The sequence below is a fragment of the Struthio camelus genome, chromosome 7, assembly GCF_040807025.1.
Source record: "Struthio camelus isolate bStrCam1 chromosome 7, bStrCam1.hap1, whole genome shotgun sequence".
In the NCBI taxonomy this organism is placed as follows: domain Eukaryota; kingdom Metazoa; phylum Chordata; class Aves; order Struthioniformes; family Struthionidae; genus Struthio; species Struthio camelus.
In genome coordinates this window covers 21468729-21490086 of record NC_090948.1, presented here as the reverse complement: position 1 = coordinate 21490086, position 21358 = coordinate 21468729, and the positions used below count along the sequence as shown (strand labels likewise).

Genomic DNA, 21358 nt, shown 5'->3' with positions numbered 1-21358 from the left:
CAGTAACTGATACTTTTCCCAGAGCAACAGATCCCAGAAGCATGTGAGAATCAGTGGCAGGTTTCATTTAAGAAAAGACTAAATTTCTAGACACAGTGACTGCAAGAAAGCTGGAAAACATAATCCAGTGTAACCTAACGCTCAAAATGAAAAGGGCCAAGACAATCCATCACTTCAAAAGGAATTACTTAAAAGGAAGGCTTGTGTGATTTTTAAGCCAACTTAATAGTTTCCGAGCCTAGAATTCTGGCAACATTACAGCAATTATGTTGAGCAAAAATATGGGGAAAATAATGTCATAGAAAACTACTTACCAGGACCAATTTTCTTTGAGGTTTCAACAGCTTGGGCTTAGGAAAATTATTGGCTATTGGAGCTATGAAAATAAATATTAAGGGATCATTTCATATTATCATAATTCACTGTTACTTTTAGTATATGCATTGGCAATTTATAAATTACAGATTAATAGCAGATTAGGAGCAAATAAATCCATATATTTATCCCCAAGTTTAACTGTATTCCAGATAACATATTTTACAGTGAAGTACAGGGCTTATGAATTAGAAAAATTCATAAGACTAAGGAATCTGAGCTGCAAAACATGGGTGTTTGTGTGCAAAAGCCAGTGCAAATACACTTCTTAAGAACGGATCACTTGTGAGCTAATGCACAGTAAACCTTTAGTTCCTTTCCTTCCCCTCTCCCGTTGGGCAGCTCTGTAAGAAGCACTCAGAAAGCATGCTCAGAAGTTTGTGTGACTGCTCCTGGAGGCAGTTGTAAATCCTCTTGGAAAAGGAGGTCCTCAAGAGCTTGATCTTTATCTGCTCAGCTTGCACAACCCCTATGAGTGCACCTGCCCTTTCTTAAAAGTGCAATGTGCTGATGTCTCTCACCCGTCTATCCCCAATGTGAGATTTCATCTCGCTTAACTTTAATCTTCTCTTTGGGAGGGGTGAATGTTGTGCTAGAGGTTCCTCTCTCTCTCTCTACTGATTATAGTGGGAGCTGAGACCTCTAGCCTGGACTAGCTGACTTAACCTTTAAATACCTGAAGTTAATGAGAGGTGAGAGCCTGGTCGCAGCAGTAGGCGCTAGCCATTTCTTCCCCCACAAGAGTGACTGCAGGGTGCTCCGTGGGCAGAGTCAGTGACAGTGCGGGAGTCCTGACATCCCGCACTTTACTGTGCCTGCACAGATATGCTCTGGATTTGAAGTACTTCTGCACTCCTCTTTTCATACCTTTTGCTGGGATGGCTGGTGGCTGCTCCACTTTCTCTTTCTCTTTCTTTTTCTTTATTTTCTTGGGCTGTAAAGGAGACATGCTTGTCACGCTGGTAACTGTCTCCCCTGAACTGGAAATCAGAGATCCATGTGTGAGTGAAAAGTGAATGCAATGGTAGGAAAGATAGTTTGTCCCTGTGAGTTCACACGAACATATCACTGTCCCCTTGTGAGAGCCTCTGACCAGGGTCTTGTTTTTTGACCCTGGGATATACAGAAAAGCCTCTTACAGGAGCTTGGAAATTTCTAAGCCTTGCATTTTTTCAGCTATACAGCCTGGCTGAAAACTCAACATTTTATCTGATCTGTCCTGGCACAGAAAAGGCAAAATGTCTTTATAGGTTTAAACAAGACTCATTTCAGAGATCAGCTCCTTAGAAATATGTATGACCCTACTGCTGCTTGCAAGATGATGCTGTAACCTTCTTTTCTTGAGGGCCAGAGGCACACACAGGTTAAGTGATTTGCATAAGCTCACACAGGAAGCACATGGCAAAGTGAAACCTTAACACAGTTTCTGGGCTAAAACTGGCCAAATGGTCAGCAGGATAGGAGAGTGCGCAGCATGCCCTGAGTGAGATGCAGTCCTTCAGATAGCTTCCAAATCTGTAGTTGAAAAAGCTAATTTTTTAAAAAGAGGCGAGTGCATTCAGTGCATATAAAATGGAGAAAGTGTCCCAGTTCCTTAACTGTGGTATTTCACATTCTCCAGGACCTCTGTGCTAAAAAACACTAACAGGTGTGAGAGAAGAGTACAGCAGTTACGTTATAAACCCACTCCTATCCAAGAGGGCTTCTGTGTTTGGATTATTATAGTTAATTGTCCTCTAAAAGTTTTCTTACCCTTAGCATTTCCCAAAGTCTAAGGTAGTATATCCTGCTTTGAGTATTTAAGGGCTTGGATATGCACTCAGGTTGCAGTGATTTGATTTAGTTACCGTCCATCAGCAGCGCTGCAGTAAGTGATTGCGGTAAGGTGCGCTTAGCTTGCAACTAATGAGGTAAAATTGTATTGGCTTAACTGGTAAAGAAAGAAATCTTAACTTACAGCTGGGGTGAGTGGTCAGTTATGATAACTCAAATGATGGAGGTGGCTTTGTAAGCAGCTGTCACTGAGATGCATCTGATTATGGGCTCATCCCGGGAGTGATTAATGCAATATAGTCTTGGAGATCCATCTGTTCTATGCTGGTGAGTGAGTTACACCACACAATGGGATCCCACCAGGGTCTCTATCGTAATAATACTGACAACTGAATTTTGTGAATTTTAAATCATTTGTCCTAGGATGTTGTTTTTCTCCAGGTTCTTTGAAATGTTGAAACATTCGTTTTACCTTAGTAGAACAAAATACTCAAAGTGGGCCAAAGTCTTAATGAAAGTTGTCTCAGCTGTTGCCGACAAAAGAATAGCAAACTAGCAGACATTATCATTTTACACAGCTGTAAGTCGAAATGAATGTCACTACCATTGGTGAAATCACTCTAGATTTACACTTGCATAGATTAAAAAACTGTGGTTTGCTGATTTTGCTGAGTATTGCATGTATTCAGTCCAATTCAGTCCAAAACATAAGTTTGCTGCCAAACTTTAAGTGTTTGAAAGGTAAAATGTTTTCATGATTTATAAATAAATCATGTCAATTATGTAAACTATGCTATGTTGCTCAAAAGTAATTTGAAAGTCCGCCTGAACTGTTGTGAACCCATCCCACAACAACCATTTGTTACTATAAAAAATCAGAAAGTAAAATTGTTTAAAGCCAGCAGGAAATGAAACTGTCCTGCCTAGCTCCATTGCCCAAACACAGCAGACTGCAAAGAACAAAAAATACCAAAAAGGGAATGAGAATTTTTTTAATGTTTTTAATTTTAACAATCCAAGGTCGTTAAGGCAGATGTGTGGCTTACAGTTATTATTATTCTGACATTGCTTCTTTAAGCACAGTATAGAAAGGGCTTAGTGTCAATTCACTACATTAGTTATTATTCCTGCTTTGTCACTGAGAAAGAGAAGCTACAGAGAAATGTATTTGTGCCTTACACTTTTCTTTTAAATACTAGGGCTATGCAGGGTTAACTAACACTGGGAGATAGGATAACTGTACTTGCAGTCTCAGAAGTGAGCTCCTCAAATCAAACAAGGAGGCTCAGAGAAGACTTCTTGGCTCTGAAACACTGCATCTTTGTGAGCTTGTCTTGTTCTGTGGTTAAAAGGAAAGTCACATTTCTATCTCAAGCTCCTCCTCCAGCCTCCTGGCTTGTATTTGAACAGTGTCACATTGTGCATTTCTGGAAGTATCTGATACATTTTTAGAGAGCAAGAAAAAGGCAGGAGTTCAGGGAAAAAAGCACCTGTGGAAGGTGGCTAACAGCAGTTTCCCCAGAGGTAGCAACTGGTGTTTCTGGACCATACTGTCGCAAGAGCTGTCAAACTCCTGTAATTTGGGGCTTTAATATCCTTAGTAGGGTCAAGGATGAGGCCCTTTCCTCAAGGGCCTGTATGGGGATGACAGAAAATTCACCCAAGTTCTGAGAGCTACATTGATATCTTCCAAATGGGGGAGCTGTGTAAACGAGCCAAGGGAGGGCTGGGTACTCGCATCTGGCTCAGTCTGGCAGAATCTGCTTGTATGCTGTTAGATCACTACTGTGGCAACAAGGCATTGAGACGGACAACTTTCAGAGGGGAATGGTTTTTTCACCTCAAATTATTTGTCTGCAGAAAAGCCGCTGCTGAATGACCAAAGAGTTCAGGCCAAAACAAATAAATAAAAGACAGAAGAAAAACTCCCATTTTCAAAGCTATACCTCCTGGGAGTTTTTGGTTCTGAAAACTGACAAAATGATCTAATAACAAACGAGATAATAACAAGGAGGATATTTAAGTTAAAAAAAAAAAAAAACACACACTAGGAAATAGAATTATGCGGTTTGGAAGACCCGAAATAACTGTATTTTTTATTTAGGTATTTATTTTTAAAATGTGGGAAAGAAATGGTTTTTGGTTGACTTATTTTTCTCTTTAATTTGTTATTGGGCAAGTAGTAAACCAAAACTCAACCATTTGCTTTGTTCTACTCAAGAAATCTGAATTTAATTTTCTTTTCTACTAAGGCCATGCTGTGAGACCTCGGGCAAATCACTTAGCACTTTGTGCCTTAGATTCCAATTAAGTAAAAACACCATTATGATGTCAAGACATGAAATATTTTAAGATGCACAGGTATTACTGCAGTGGGAGCACAGACATTTCTTAGACGCTAGACTATTAATGTAATTTTGAAACTGGATTCTGCTCTGAGTTTGAAATATCACTAAGGGAGTTGGAGCTGAGCCTCTCTAATCAAGGTTGAGTTTTGCACAGCATAGTCATTTTGAGTTGCAGGAATATCATACAAACTAGTTCATCAGTTTGGCCTAATGGACGTTTAGACCGTGGCTTTTGTGTCTGAATGTGCTGAAGGTCTGAGACTAACAAATATTTCTACAAGAACAGGCAGGTGAAAAGAAGCTAGCTTGAAATGCATCCCCCATTTGGCCAAGGGCATAAATGAGATTTGATGAAACTTTTTGAGATTCTAGGTCGATCTGGGGACACTGATAGGATTTCTCAGGTTTTGCTTTGCAGATGGATGAGCACATCTTATGCTTCTCATGTCCTCTGATGCCTCAGACTGTCACTGAACTTCTAAATGTTGTCATTGCCTGACTGTGGCACTGCTGAGACACTGCTGACATTTGGCTGGGCCTGATGCCCTGGTCTTGTGCGGTGCTATGGCCGCACTGAAGAGCAAATTCACATGGGCTATATCCTGCTCCCCTAGAAGTGGCACTGCCTCACACAACCACATCTTCCCTTCAGTGGGATTACCTATAGCAGTCGCACATCTGGGTGAGCCAGAATATATTATTTACTTGGCATTCCGAGTCTGGTTTTGTGATGCCTTGAAGCACTTCCTGGGCTAAGAATGTATAGAAACAGATATTTTGCTTCAACTGTGGATCAAACGTGTTTACACTGCATCAGGGCATCAGCAACGTAGTTAGGCGTAGGCTTAACTTTAAGCATGGGAACAATTCTAATAAGTTCAAAGGACTTAACGGTTCATATTTTGAGCAGAGGATGGAAAATAAAAGGTACTGAGTGTGAAATAACTAAAAATCATGATACTGCTAACACATTGAGGGGTATTTTATTTTAAAGCCCTGAAATCAATGCACTTCAGACATGCATTTGTAGGATCAGGGCTTTCATTAGGACATTTTGCCACGCTAAAATACAATACATATTTATATCCTTATAGGGTCATGCATTACTTTTTCTTCCCGAGATTCCATTTTACAGTGAAGAAACCATATTGGGCTGTTTTCCCCCTTCTGTTCAGTCTACTGTGTTTAGTGTTTGCAGGAGTATCACTACCACGACATATATTCCCAGAGAGGCAAATTGTGTAATATGGTGAGTTTTTATCTGGCTGCCACACTCTATTTTTTCACCATTTTGACAGTCATCTTTTCAACTGGTTTCATTTTCCTCCTCTTCTTGTGTTCTCTATCAATCTACTTTGATTTCCTTCCCCCTGCCCCTTTCTCTTTTGTTTTCTAATATCAGCTTTGTCCCAGGAGCTAATAAGGAAGGAGAAAAAAACAACATTCAGGGGAAAATGAAAATTGCTGAGCTGTCTCTGTAAAATTGTAGTGTGGTGCAATGGCTGCTCAGGGTCATAGACCTTTCAATGAATAACATCAAAGTTTCAGTTTGTACTGGCCTCTCCTGAACTCTCTGTTCCTTTATTGTGACTTCACTTACACCCTAGTGTTGGTTAGAATGAATAGAGTGACTTTTCCATGAGAATACACTAAAAATTACACTAGTTCAGGATCCAGGACATGCTATGCTTGGCTTAGAATCTATGCTAAAAAAATACTTTGAGAAATAGTATCTGTGATACCTAGTGATACTGGATTTAAACTGCAAGACTAGAAGCACGTTTTATGTTACTGCAAACTGGGAAACAGCTGTTCTTTTGCATTATTTTCAGGCATCCCTCTTTAGTCTCTTTTATTTGTAAAATACTCTCATCTTTCTTTTACTGCAGTTCCAGCATAGTTGGTATCTCAAGAAGGTCCTAAGTTAGAAACCAGTTAATTTCCACCATGCAAATCAAACCTTTTGGCCATCAGTAATATAACAGACATAATGACTAATGACTGCAACAGAAGTAGTATCTTTCCCATACTTAGAATCTTCATCTGGGAATGGACCTGGGCCTAGAAAATCTGCTTTCTACCCCTACTCTCCCCCTGGGTGCAGGAATTACTCAGTAACATTGTGGTTTATTCTGTGTAGGAGGATGGTTTAGGTCACTCATTACCATCTGGTGAGGTGGTGGAAAACCCTAGGAAGCCACACAGGATGAAAGTAGGCTTCTCCAAAAAGTAATTCAGAGCCTGAAGGCAAGGTTTGTCACTGAAGCATCTGCAGGACCTACAGCTAGATAGTCTGTGTGGATCCCCTTTATCAGGCACAGAAGGAGATGGCTATTGGCTTTCAGGCATGAGTCATGAACCTGGGACTCTTCATGTAGGCATTTTGGAAAACTTCACTCATCTTATTCATTGTACGTAGCAAAACCACAACAGAACTAGTGCCTTGGGTTAGAGTAAAGAGAAATGTAATCTCCTACCTGTTCTGGGGGCATTTCACCAGGTAATGCTTCACTGTTAAAGAAAAACAAAAACAGAAAATGTGGCTTTACACTGACAGAGGTTATGAATTACAAATGGACACTGCGGATAAACCTGTGCTCCTGAGACTGGGGAGATGCCGGCTTGTTTCAGTGAGAGAGCTTCTAATCCTAACTATATTATATTGTGAATTAAAGCCTAACTCAAAGAGATAGTTAGGCTTGGGAATGGTGGATGTACCAAACAACATCAAAAATCTGCTGTGGAAGTGCTGGGCAACTCACATGCCAGTGGTCAGCGCAACCAAAAGACAGCTTGCTAAGGAAAAGCACAGCAGGCTAGTAATTTTACTTTAAAGACTTTTGTTTCCCTTGTGGTGCCTCTGTTTATTTCCAGAAGCCTGAAATAAACCATTCGCCCACAGGAGCCACTGCTGTTCCTAATGTAGGGCTAGGCTGTGGCCTCAGGCATATAGGAATTGCCTCCCTGGATCAGATCAGAGGTCTACTCAGGCCAGTCCTGTCTCTCACAGTGTGTATGTGAGCTGTATAGATCCTTCATGCTGTTTTGAATCAGTAGCCCTGAGCAAGGGCAGCTTTCTCCCTGTAGCCTTTTAGAGCGAGTGTTATGATGATACTCTTTTGTGGCTTAGCCTCTTCTGTGTTCAGCCCAAGCCCTGCTGCATGGCTATTGTGGAGAAATGCAGGGAGGAGGAGAGACTCTGACTCTTCTTATTGACCTACTGCCAACTTATTTCTCAGAAGGAAAATTGGCTGCGTCCCTGGGCCACGATGTAAAGTCTAGTCCAACACAGACCCCCTCTCTTAATTTTCTCCGTTCCTTAAAAGACCACGAAAAACAAACAACACTGCACTTGGATAATTGTGCCCATCTGTACAGGAAAATGTTCACATCTGGTCTTACATAACTTCTCCCATTCTAAGGAAATTCTAAGCCTCCTCAAAGGCTGTATTTTAGTCCTAAATGAAAAAGGGAGTTGAAAGCACTAAGAGCTGGAGCTAATACACCATGGCCAGGTCTCCATGTCAAAGTTGGCCAAGGCACGATTTCCGTCTCTCTCTTTACACAGGTACTGACTATTGGCTTTGAGTTTATGGCAACTGGAGGCTACTCCAACTGAGGTGGTTAATAGCTTAAAATCCTGGAGAAATGGGCAATGTCCTCAAGTTCAGCAAGAAGAAATCTGGATGAGAAGAGAGGACGTTCCTAGGAAACTTCAAATTACAGAAATCTCAAGCCCAAGTGAACAATTATCAAAAGTTGTTGTTTATGTCTTGTAATCAGAGCTCTCTGGGCAGAAAATAGGATTTTCCCATTGCTTTTAATGGCAAAATAGTAGCAGTTGAAATATTTTAGCTAAAATCAGAACTGCCTTTGTTCAAAGTGGCACCACAGTACCACTCAGGAGTAGTCATTCCATTGCTCCATCCTTCTTTCTCCTCTTTGAGCCAGGCTCTTTGTCCAGATACGTTCTCCACGACATGCTGCTTTCTCCTGGTAGTAGCCCTAGGTACTTTCTGGGGGAATACAATCAGCTGCAATATCCTATCCCATTGACAATGGAGACTTAAGGCACTGGTGCTTTGGCTCCCATTTTGATTTTAATCCAAAAGATTTCAATCTTACACGGAACTTCGGTTTTCAGACCTTTAGTTTTTCGGCCAAGAGTCTATCATTTTTTTTTGCAAAGGAGATGATGCTCATGAACATTAGAATACTTTTGACCATCTCTAGGTCTGTGTTATGTTGCCCTGCCCTAGAGAGGATTCTTCAAGCCTTGGAACCAGGGATTATGAAGAGCCGCCTCTCCTGTAACAAAAGCATGGGCACAGGCTTCTATCAAAACCACGGAAGGTTTACTAGCTGCAACCATTGCTGCTTTCTAGTGTCCCATAGCTGCCGTATGCTATGGGCCATCTCCAGCTGCAGTGCAGTTCCACTCAAACTGAGGGAGTCTCATCAGTGAGGAACTGGACCATTTCACCCTTTTCACATTGGAGCCCTGAGTTAGCCACGTTTGGTCATGTTTTAACACATACGCTGCAGAGGGATCATCTCCAGCTTATCTGCTGCAAATCCCAACCCTTAGTTTCATGTAAGAGGTAAGTTTTCTCCCAGGCTGGGCTACCCTTGTAGGTGGTTAGGCAGAGATCTCCCTTGCTTTTCCCCTGTGCTTGTTTGGGTGTTTGACTCTCCTCCCTATGTGTAAGGTGGGGTTGTGGCAGGTGATCCTCCCTGTGGTGGTAGAGTGAAGGAATGGGGGAGGAAGCTGAGAGCTGATGAGGCTGAGCAGAGGGCAGGAGGAAGCTTGAGAGGGGGTAGTGTAAGGGTGATGGGTGCTGAGGTGGTGGAGGCAGAGAATAGAGGGAGCTGCTGGTGTCACTTTGCTTTGTTCCAGATGTGTTCCTGTGACAGGGTTTGAGTGGCAGGAGAGGTTCAGGAAGAAGCTTTGATAGAAATACGTCCAGCGAGGAGATGTATTTGGTTGCCCTTGGTCCCTAACTCCAGGAGAACAGTAGTGCTAGGCTTCTCTTGGAGGCCCTCTGAGGAAGATGGTGTGATAATCACTTGATCTGAAAGTGGAAGACGACTGGATGTGGAGTCTAGTTGAAGGCCCGGGTGAGGCTGAAGGATGATTGCTTTGCTGTGCTTTTTCTTTGCTCCCCTCCTCAAGGAAGGATGGGCTTTGTGATTTCACTAGAGACTCTTTTCATAGGAAGTACAAGGATCTGCCTGTTGCAGGCCAGGATGGAGATACAGAATGCCATGGACAGAGAGAAGGTAACATAACACTTGCATGAAAGTACTGTTTTGGGGAGTGATGCCTTACACTAATAGTATCAATGAGAGAGTGCTGCTATTGGCTGGCAGAGCAGGTGTCTTGAGACTATAATCTTTGGATGGCGCCTCTGGAGGGGATTAGAGAAATGCTGAGGAGTGAGGGTCACATTGTGCTCTGGGTCTGTGTCACTGAGTGGGGACAATAGCTCCCAAGGACTGCTGCTGCCTAAGGCAGAGCTTTAGGCCTGAGCTTCCTGCCTTGGCTCAGCAGCTGTGGGGAGAAACAGCAGCAGAGGGCTGGTGGAGACTGCACCCGTCGCTGAGGCTGCTTCCTGGACTGCTCCAGGAATATTTAATTCCCTACTGCTTAACTGAACGCTGAACCAATTAATGTGGGCTCAGGAAAATACTTCAATTAGGTGGTTCTAGCTGAACGTCTTGCCCTAAAAATCTAATCAGTTGCATACTGAGTGACTCTTGGCCAAGCTTTTCTCTCTTATTTTTCCACTGAATTTGTAAGTTTTGTGTTGCCATTGTTTACTGGATGATGTTCAGAATCTAAATAAAAATGTGGTTAGGCCTGCAATTAATCAGGTAACAGGGCAGTGAAGAAAGGATTTAGCAACTCAGAAGAAAATATTTTTTCTATATTGTATATATGTATTCAATATTGTATTCTGTATTATTTTTATATTCAACTTTTGTTAGTTCAGCCTAAAGAGGGAATTTTTCTCCAAGCTGCTCATGCACTTACACCAGTGTAAATAAGCATAACCAGATGCAAAATGCAGCCCAACGTCTGCTAAAGAGCAACTAGAATAAATCAGAGCATCTAGTGCTTGTGGCTTCAGGGTGACTCACTATGACCAACATACTTAAATGTGGGTACTCTCCTGGCACAAAACTTTTGTCCACTTAGCAGGGTAGGAAGAGTAACACTGAATTTGTTTCTTCCTCTTGGCAAGCAGAGTTCTTGGGTTACATTAGAAGGAGAGTTACTCTACTGAGCGTGCTACCAGAAAAATGGAGCCACAGCCTGAATTAAGGTTGTGGTCAGGCACAAGCTTCTGTATAAATCTGCGTTTTGTCTTGCATGTCTTCTTCCTTCTATGTCTGAGACACGCGTTCCTTCATGGCACATGTGTTAGTGCTGAAGAGGTAACAAAGCCGTGATTCTCTCCTGTCATTAATATGACAAATGACTAAGCAAACTCTTTTTCAAACCTTCTGTTAGGAGAAAATGTAAGAACCATCTCTGAACATGCTGGCTGCTAGGCATGCTGGTATCTTATCCTCACAGCTTTTAACTATGTGCAGTGTCTTCACGTGAACCACTCTTATACTGAAATGAAAGTAGGGTTTGTGCTGGTTACTTCACAGATCTGAAATAACATTTTTGATTAGAACAGGGCTGCTTCCTTGCTTTTTGAGCCTCTTTGAAAAAAACCCTCTCTGAGGAAGAGAAGAATGAAATGGCAATCCATGATCTTGAAATATTATTGTGAAAATGTACATCTGAATCATGAGATGATACTTCAGGCCCAAAGAATACCATAAACAAGAGAAGTAATAGCTCCTTCCCTCCCCTCCAGCTTCCCCCAGAATATTGACAGCTATTCAAGAAGGGATAAGAAAACAAAATAGAAGCAAACCTCCTTGAAGCCCCTCTAAACATGTCAGCAGAATATATGTCATTCATGCAAAATGTTAAATATATCTAGTCAGAATGCAATTTAATGTTACATTGCTTGCTCTATGAAAAAAGTTCCAACAATCTTGGATTTACATTTATGAAAAGCTGAAAGATTTTGAAAAGTCAAATGCAACTGCAAAGTGAAATAGCTATTCAAAAGAAGCAAAGTGCCTTTGTTTAATTATTTTGTGGAGAAAAAAATCCATTTTCCTGGCAGAAATTAACTGATCTTTCCTACCAATAATTTTGTTGCTTTTATTTAAAATCAAGGCAAGGAGATATTTCTCTTTCCGGCATTTGCTGCATTCTCCTTTTCCCCTTCTCCCTCTCTATCAAGGGTCCCACAGTCATCAAGAATGACATTCTACTTACCTGTGGATCTCCTCTTGTTTAGAAGTGATTGACAGAGAATGACAAGCGTAAAAAGGAGGACGCTGATGATTCCTATTGAACACACAAACACTGCATACACATACAGATCTGAAAGCCAAGCAGAGATTAGACTCAACGTTGCGGCTGTATGCTTCATGCTTACAGGACAGAAAAAAGGTCTATGTACAGGACCTAAACAGACCCCTGCCCAAAAGATTTAGGGTAACATTTCAGAAGTCATTTAACCTTCTTGAAACTTTCATATGCTGTCCTGCTCAGTTTAAAATTTGGGTAGTCTTTGAAAGTGCTAATAAGTGTAGTTACAGGGGGGCTTGGAGGAGAGAGGAGGGCTGATCTTTGTTTTTTTGGTGGGGCTACTGAAAAAGCAAAAGAGCTTCAGCTGGATCATTTCCTCATTTCAAACAGCTGTGCTGTTTTATGAAAATAAAAAGGAGGTGGGGGAAGGAGAAAGGAAGGCTGTGATTGCTTCTTTTGGCAGCAGTACTGGCTTGATTCCCCCTTCCCACGCACTTTTTTTCCTTCCCTTTTTCAACCTACAGCATCAGTATGCCCCTTTTATGGCTTTCAGTCAGGTGCCTAACACATTACTCCTGAAGCTGACAGCAGTTTTGCCACTGGAGATCAAGACAGAATATTTTATACTAAAGGAGAAGAAATTTGTAATGACTTATTTCTACCTTTTTCTAGAACTCTATTTAGAGTGCTCTGTTTAGGGATGCTCTACCCATTAATGTCTTGAAATGTCCTTAGGGAGGTGTGCTGGCTTCTTTCCTGCTTTACGAAGAAGAAACTAAACCTCAGAGGTCAAGCTTTGTAGAAAATAGCAATGCTGGAGCTAGACCCCTGACCTACAGTCGTGTGTTTCGTTTACAACCTATCTCTTCTTACAACAGTAAAACAATATAGTTTGTATATTGTGGTTTAAACAGCAAGGCTTCCCACACAGTCGATGCAAGCCTACAAGTGAACTCTCCCACCTGAAAGGCAATGCAGCGGAGCGGCTGCAACCAGCCATGCTCACGTTTTGCTGGCACTTCGTATCGGGGCGGGAGGAGGAGGGAATCCCATCTGGGGGCAGGTTTTGCATTTCAGTCTTCTGGAACAGGTATTCACTAATCTACATAGAAAATACCGCTTGCCTTGAAACTCAAGGGAGCTTTAAGATGCTCTTGCAGTGCTGACTGTGTTCAGTGAGCAGTTTCTAAGGCTACTGGGAGCATGGAGTGCTTCAGACATGCTCAGCACCTTCCTGTACAAGGGTTATTTCCCCATTGATTATAACGTATGTATGAGAAACTGCAGTAGGAGCCTTATATTCTCCTTTCTCCAGCACTCTTTGTACTTTGTCAAATGCTTTCTGAGGCAAGGCCTGAGTTTGTACAGGAACTAGCAAAACTAGGCCTGATTGGGGCACTTAATAGTTGTACTGTAGCGTTGGACTGAACTAACATTTGTCTTGTGTGCAACCAGTAATGCTAGATATATTTTTACCTTCAAAAAACTTCCAAGCTTCATGGTTTTTCTTGAAACTGGGATCATCTGAAGCTTTTGGTGAAATCACTGGGAAAAAACAAAAAACAAAGAGGACATGATGAGAACTGAAAATATGTGGCATAAAATGTTGGACCCGCTTGAAGTAAATAGTAGCTCTGCCTTGGACTTCAGTGCACCAAGATCTTACTTTATCTCATGGATAATTACCTTTTGGCAAAATGCTTTGATTATAAAATGTCATTATAAAACCATCTGCCAGCAAATCTCATCTGGTTTGGCATCCACAAGGAGTGCCATATCGCTCGCAAGACTGCATCTCTGTTAGCATCTAATTCTGGGAAGATGCAGTGAGTGGCTCTTCAATCTTGGAAAGTTAAATGCACTGAAATACAAAAAGAGGACAGAAACACACTTCAGAAGAATCTAGGCTCTAGAGTAGGGTGCTTGTGTGATTGTAAGGTCTATAACAGCTTTGTGGGGAAGGTCTGAACATCACAGGAAAGAAGCTACCATTAATGCTGTATGTTGCTGTTTTCATCTGACTCTCTGTTCTCAGTTACCAAGAACAACTGGCTCTAGGGCTGTAATTTGTGTCTCTATCACAAAAGGGGCTACTTTGGAGAGAACAGCTGACCAACTCTTGTTCAAGAGAATGGAAATTTATTTTTCCCTGTAATTACATATATTAAAGAGGCTTTTTAGCACTGTAGTCTATTTCTCTAAAACTCTTAGGAGTTAAGAAAAAAAACTGAAGGCTTCCTGAGTGTTGACTTGGAGCCAACCACATAATGCACAGCTTTTTTTTTTAAGTGAAGTCATTCTAGCTATGCTTGGCGCTAAAGCAGTCCCTGCAGTCATGATAGCATTTCCCCGACTTCAGGACTGATTCTGTAGGCCTCTGATTTTGTCCAGCTTGTCTTCCTTCCAGAGCTCTCGCAGAGGGGCTTGACTGGTTGAACTGCCCTGTAGTTCCCACAGTAGTATCCATATAATCCATTAAAGTGAGAGCACTGCTCCTGAGCTTTTTTGTTGTTGTTGTTACTTCCCTCAAAAGTTGGCTTATATGTTCTGCCCTTTCATATCTTTCCTTTTAAAGATGTGTGGGTACAATACTTGCTTATCTGCACGAAAATATGGCTTGTCAAAAATACTTCAGAAAATGCATATTTGAGCTGGGAAACAGAACACATCTACTTACACTCAGTGTCCTTGGTTAAGAGCTAGGATCTAAACAGGCCAGGCCGAACATCTTGACTAATGTCAACTGCTCTGTCACTGCTATATGAACGGCCATTGACTGTTGTGTGCAATATAGCTTAAGTTCTCAGCTGGAGTAATTCCCCTTGCTATGACTTTTTTTTTCCTGACATGTTAGAAGAAAGACTGCATGACCTCAAGTACTACCAGGTCAACTTTATAGCTGAGAAAAATGGCCGACTGAAGGACTGCATTCTCTCCTGCGCGAGGTGTGCTGTGGTTGATCAGTTGTATCAAAGGAGTTACAGGAGGAAGTCAGTAGGCTGCGTAGCATCCGAGAAGATGAGCAGGGGATTGACAGGGTATTCATGGAGACTGCGCAGCTCCAGGAGTCCCCACCCCCCGCTGCAGCAGAGTTGTCAGAGGGCTCTGTACGGTGTGTAACAGTACATTGTAACACTGTTGAAGAAGGCTGGAAACTGGTGACCTTCCTTGTAGAAGGAGAAGGGCTCTTGCTCCTCCTCAAGATTTGCCTCTGAAGAACAAGTTTAGCGCCCTCCAAGCTGAGGAGGAGCTGGGCACGGCTCCAAGGGAGGCAACTGGCCTGGCAGACCCTGTGCCGTGCAGGAACACCCGGAAGAAGCGGCGAGTGATTGTTGTGGGTGACTCCCTGCTGCAGGGGACAGAGGCACCGACCTGACCTCTTGTCCAGAGAGGTTTGCTGCCTGCCAGGGGCTCGAATAAGAGATGTCGTGGAAAGACGGACAAGGCTTGTCCATGCATCAGACTACTACCCTCTGCTGCTCTTCCATGTGGGCACTAATGACACGAAAGGCAAACTGGAAACCATCAAACGGGACTTCAGAGCTCTGGGAATGGTGGTGAAGGGTCTGGGAGCCCAGGTCGTTTTCTCCTCAGTCTTGCCTGTGAGGGGAAAGGATGGGAGGAGGAGTAGACGAGTTTTCCAAGTTAACAACTGGCTGCGCCGCTGGGGTTGGCAGCAGGGTTTTGGTTTCTATGACCATGGAACCCTGTTTGAAGATCAACAGCTGATGGGGAGAGATGGGATCCAGCTTACCAAGCAGGGCACATGTGTCTTTGCCAACAGATTGGCCAACCTGGTAAGGAGGGCTTTAAACTAGGCAAGATGGGGGAAGGGGAATGGTATAGTGACACGGTACTCAGTAAAACACCACTCAAGTCAGGATGCCTCCAGCGGGTGCATGCAGCCAGGGGAGACAGCATGGGACGTGGCTATGGAGGATCCTCTTGCACCTCTCCTGGGAAGCTTGCATGCTTGACTGGCTCTCTGAAATGCCTGTACACCAATGCATGCAGCATGGGGAATAAGCAGGAAGAGTTAGAGATCTGTGTGTGGTCGCAGGGCCATGATTTCATTGCAGTTACAGAGACGAGGTGGGATAGTTCACATGACTGGGATGCTGTCATGGATGGCTCACATGCTTTTTAGGAGAGAGACCAGGAAGGCGAGGTGGTGGAGTTGCCCTTTATGTGAGGGAGCACCTAGAACGTGTGGAGCTCTGCCTCGGGGTGGACGAAGAGCAAGTTGAGAGCCTATGGGTAAGGATTAAAGGGCAGGGTAAAATGAGTGACACTGTTGTGGGGGTTTACTACAGGCCACCTGATCAGGAAGAAGTCATCAGTGAGGCCTTCTGCAGACAGCTGGAAGTAGCCTCACAATCACAGGCCCTGGTTCTCATGGGGAACTTCAACCACCCTGACATCTGTTGGGAAGACAGCACAGCTAGGCACAAACAGTTAAAGAGGTTCCTGCAGAGCATTGAGGATAATTTCTTGACCCAGGTGGTGGAGATGCCAACAAGGAGAGGTGCGCTGCTAGACCTTGTCCTAACAAACAAAGAAGGTCTAGTTGGAGAGGTGAAGGTTGGGGGCAGCCTTGGCTGCAGTGACCATGAGATGGTGGAGTTGAGGATCCTATGAGGAGGGAGCAGGGCAATAAGTAGGATTGCAACGCTGGACTTCAGGAGAGCTGACTTTGGCCTCTTCAGGGACCTACTTAGGGGAATCTCGTGGGGTAGGACCCTGGGGGAGAGGGGGGGAGAAGAGCTGGTTAATAGTCTAGTATCACCTCCTCCAGGCTCAAGATCAGTGCATCCCTCTGAGGAAGAAGTCCAGCAAAGTGGGCAGGAGACCTGCACGGATGAGCAAGGAACTCCTGGCAAAACTCACAAAGAAGGAAGCAAACAGAATGTGGAAAAGGGGACAGGCCACTTGGGAGGAATATAAGTACGTTGTCAGAGTGTGCAGGGATGTGACAAGGAAGGCTAAAGCCCAGTTGGAATTAAATCTGGCAAGGGATGTCAAGGACAACAAGAAGGGGTTCTTCAAATACATCAATAGCAAAAGGAAGACTAGGGAAAACGTGGGCCCACTGCTGAATGGGGCGGGTGCCCTGGTAACAAAGGATACAGAGAAGGCAGAGTTGCTGAATGCTGCCTTTGCTTCAGTCTTCACTGCTAAGGCCAGCCCTCAGGAATTCCAGGCCCTGGGGACAAGAGAGAAAGTCTAGAGAAAGGAGGACTCTCCCTTGGTTGAGGAGGATCAAGTTAGAGATCATTCATCCAAACCTGACATCCACAAATCCATGGGCCCTGATGGGATGAACCCACAACTGCTGAGGGTGCTCATGGATGTTGTTGCTGGGCCACTCTCCATCATCTTGGAAAGGTCCTGGAGAACAGGAGGTGCCTGAGCACTGGAAGAAAGCCAATGTCACCCCAGTCTTCCAAAAGGGCAAGAAGGAGGAGCCAGGAAACTACAGGCCTGTCAGCCTCACCTCCCTCCCTGGAAAGGTGATGGAACAGCTCCTCCTGGAGGTCATCACTAAGCATCTGGAGGACGGGAAGGTGATCAGGAGTAGTCAGCATGGATTCACCCAAGGGAAATCATGCTTGACCAATCTGATAGCCTTCTATGACGGAATGACTGGCTGGGTAGATGAGGGGAGAGCAGTGGATGTTGTCTACCTGGACTTCAGCAAGGCTTTTGATACTGTCTCCCATCACATCCTCCTAGGTAAGCTCAGGAAGTGTGGGCTAGACGAGTGGACAGTGAGGTGGCTTGAGAACTGGCTGGATGGCCGAGCTCAGAGCATTGTGGTGAATGGCGCAGAGTCAAGTTGGAGGCCTGTAGCTAGCGGTGTCCCCCAGGGGTCAGTCCTGGGCCCAGTCTTGTTCAATATATTCATCAATGACCTGGAGGAAGGGACAGAGTGCACCCTCAGCAAGTTGGCTGATGACACTAAACTGGAGGGAGAGGCTAACACACCAGAAGACTGTGCTGCCATTCAGAGGGACCTGGACAGGCTGGAGAGCTGGGCAGAGAGGAACCTGGGGGTTGACCTGCTGGAAAGCAGCTCTGCAGAGAAGGACCTGGGAGTCCTGGTGGACAACAAGTGAAGCATGAGGCAGCAACGTGCCCTTGTGGCCAAGAAGGCCAATGGGATCCTGGGGTGCATTAGGCAGAGTGTTGCCAGCAGGTGGAGGGAGGTGATCCTGCCCCTCTCCTCAGCCCTGGTGAGGCCTCCCCTGGAGTACTGTGTCCGGTTCTGGGCTCCCCAGGACAAGAGAGACATGGCACTCCTGGAGAGAGCCCAGCAGAGGGCTCCAAAGATGATTGAATGGACTGGAGCATCTCTTCCTATGAAGAAAGGCTGCGAGAGCTGGGCCTGTTTAGCCTGGAGAAGAGAAGACTGAGGGGGGAATCTCATCAGTGTGTACAAGCATCTGGAGGGGGAGCTGTCGAGAGGATGGGGCCAGTCTCTTCTCCGTGGTGAGAACAGTCTTGTCCAGTGACAGGACAAGAGGCAACAGGCACAAACTGAAACACAGGAAGTTCCATCTGAACGTGAGGAAAAATTTCCTTTCCTGGGAGGGTGACAGAGCTCTGGAACAGGTTGCCCAGAGAGGCTGTGGAGTCTCCTTCCCTGGAGACGCTTCAAATCCCGTCTGGACGCAATCCTGGGAAACACGCTCTAGAGGACCCTGCTTGAGCAGGGAGGTTGGACTAGATGATCTCCAGAGGTCCCTTCCAACCTCAACCATTCTGCGGTTCTGTGATTCTCATTCAGAGACAGAAAATAGCTGCAGTTTTTTGCACAAGGTTGCCCTCTGTGTTTTACATAGTAGAGCAGAAGACAGAATTGTAGGCAAATGGATGGATGTCAATGTTATAACAGCTGTGCAACCTAGAACTGAGATCCAAATGCTGTGATTGCCAGATTACTGTTCAAACCCCTCTCTGCTTTTCCCAGTCGGATTGCTTATGCAGGCTGACATTGTTTGATGACATCAGATTAGATGATCTGACTTACGTTAACCCACTGACTTTTTTTCTTTTTTTGTTAGCAATCATTGCAATGGAATAGGAGTTTGGGGATGTTCTCCAGCTCGCCAGTGAGGTCTGAACCTCCAAGAGATGTTCATGTGGCTAACCATTAAAGAACCAGTGCCTTACTGGAAAGGAAAATAATTAAGCAGGGTCCTGTAGGAATGTGATGTATGGGCTTAACAGTGGATATGGAACTACTTTCAGGAATAAGGAAATCAGTTATTTAGTAGTGAAGGGAAGTTCACCGTGAGTATTTTAACAAATCTATTGTTTGTTACATAAAAACATCACACATGAAGATTTTTTGTTAAGCTTTTTGGAATATCTTTTCTGAAAGAAAAGGTTTTTGTTCATTTTGAAAAAAAAATATTGCATTTCTATATCTTGCAACATCTTTACCACTGGAAAGTATCACAAGCTACTAATATTTTGTGGAATTCAAAATTTGTTCTGTGAGAAATTATTGATGCTTAAACTTCCCAATAAGACAGACTGTTGTGATCATCTCTACTTATTTGATTTTGTAGATGCTAGTAAGATTTTTGCTGGGCTGATTAATCTTCCTAAGACATGCACAGTACCTGGCATAACGGGCTATGAGGAATCATCCAAGTGTAAATGATGCTTTGGAGGTTCTGCATGTTGTTCTAAGCAGACTAGGCATTGTTTTGAGTTTTGTGATAGGAAGGCAGTGGGGGAGCTTTCTGACATCTTTTTCCTCAAATAATCTTTTCTTTATTGTGTTCTGGACTATGATGCAGATCACTAACTTGATTTTAGGCTAACATTGAGCAAACAAGCCCAGGAAAAGTCTTTGAGTGGAAGATGGGGCTTGGGGAAGAGGTCCAACTTAGCTTAGAGTGCAGATGTTGCAAGGCTGGAGTAAGAGACACTTGTTGATGACATCAGGACATGGATTTCTGTTGTTTGTACTATGAAGATTTAATAGTACGCTTCTTATATAGAGCCTGTTTGATGTCTTGTATTCACTGCTTTTAAAGGGGCAAACTATAGCAGTTCAAATTCAGCTGGGCCTTCTGAAAATACTAGTAGTGAACTGTAGTTCACAGGTGAGTCTATGAACTGTAAGACTGTAAGGACTCCGTCTCCATTAAATGAGGCTCCTTTTCTGAAGAGGTGATTCAGCCCCCAAAAAGGGGGTGAGATATGTAGCTGATCTTTTAACTGTCATCATTAAATAAAAAGGAATTATTGCCTGTAACTCAAATTTATAGATAAACATATAGCAGTTACGGAAAAAAATTACATGCATTGCAAAAAATTTATTTGCAACTTCTTTATAGCCCACACGAATTCACACCAACAAACTTGCTAGCAAATAACAAAAGCTGGATGTAAGTTAATAGCAGTAAATAGTAGAAACTAAGCCATAATTTAGCAAGTTCTTTTGCTTAGAATAGTGCTATGCTTTGTGGTAGGCAAAGGCAACATACTGACCTGTCCCCGTTTTTTCCTGTTTCCCGTGCAAATACTCCTTCTCCATTCCCTCTGGAATTTGCTAACTTACACAGTGACCACCTCCTCCTATGCGAACCAAAAAAGGGACCTAAATGCTATTTCTGCATCCACTTGATGTGCAAGCTTGTTAGAAATTTGTTTGGCACTTTCGCATAAAGATACCAATCTTGGTTTTGGACCTAACTTCAGATGTGTTCATTGAAACAAAACGCTAGATAAGACAGCGTCTGTAATGTGTTTGAATACTGTTACCTTATTTGATAAAGCAAAAGTATATAATTTAAGTATATACATGCTTCAGGCAAGTTGTATTGCACCCTTTTTTTTTATCCTGAAACTAATTGTAACATAACTAAATTCCTTTGCAATGAAAAGTGCAACTAATCATAATGTGAAGTACAGCATGTGGAGGGAAATGTCCTTGAAAAGCCCAGGTGTTACTATTGGGGAAACTGTTGTCGTTAGCACTACTGTGAAAAGAGTTGCCTTCACTCCCATGTGGAGTAAGTCCTTTATGCTTACAGTGCATTAATTCACGGCTAGCTAAGTCAGTTCTTTTCTTCCAATAGTTCTTCATTTTTAGCAGTTAAAAAGTTGCTTTGGCCTTTAAATATATGTAATTTTTCAGATTTCTTCTAGAATCTTTATTCTAATTCTAAATCCAAGTGAAATACCCCTTCTTACAAAGGTTTGCCTTGGATCCTCACAGGGTGTTGTGTCAATATATTTAGTCTACAGGTGGGCCTGCCCTCCTTTCTTATCTCAAGTGTCTTGCTCTGCTTTGGGTTACGTTTGAAGCAGAGAGAAGCAATGCAGCTCTCCAGACACTTTCAGAAAGATGAATTTATGAGTCTCAAGTCCCTACCCTGGTTCTGTATTCATGAATAGCAGTAAAAATCAGGAAAACAAGAAATAATTCAGTATTTAAGGGCTGAACTGTAGAGTAACCATTTTT

At 43.3% G+C, this 21358-nt stretch overlaps 2 protein-coding genes across 2 annotated transcripts in view; one reads left to right on the top strand and one right to left on the bottom strand.

Moving 5' to 3' along the window:
- Positions 1 to 21358, bottom strand: part of VSTM4 (V-set and transmembrane domain containing 4) — a 57316-nt gene that overhangs the window by 26009 nt on the left and 9949 nt on the right. Inside the window, exons 3-7 of the mRNA XM_068950198.1 lie at positions 13354 to 13422; positions 11842 to 11949; positions 6974 to 7007; positions 1243 to 1355; positions 315 to 376 (exon numbers count right to left, since the gene is read on the bottom strand). Coding sequence (XP_068806299.1) covers positions 315 to 376; positions 1243 to 1355; positions 6974 to 7007; positions 11842 to 11949; positions 13354 to 13422 — 386 coding nt within the window. The remainder of the gene's footprint in view (positions 1 to 314; positions 377 to 1242; positions 1356 to 6973; positions 7008 to 11841; positions 11950 to 13353; positions 13423 to 21358) is intronic.
- The window catches only part of C7H10orf71 (chromosome 7 C10orf71 homolog), a 128264-nt gene continuing 108269 nt past the window's right edge, over positions 1364 to 21358 (top strand). The window contains exon 1 of the mRNA XM_068950163.1: positions 1364 to 2475. The gene's annotated coding sequence lies outside the window, so the exon portion shown is untranslated. The remainder of the gene's footprint in view (positions 2476 to 21358) is intronic.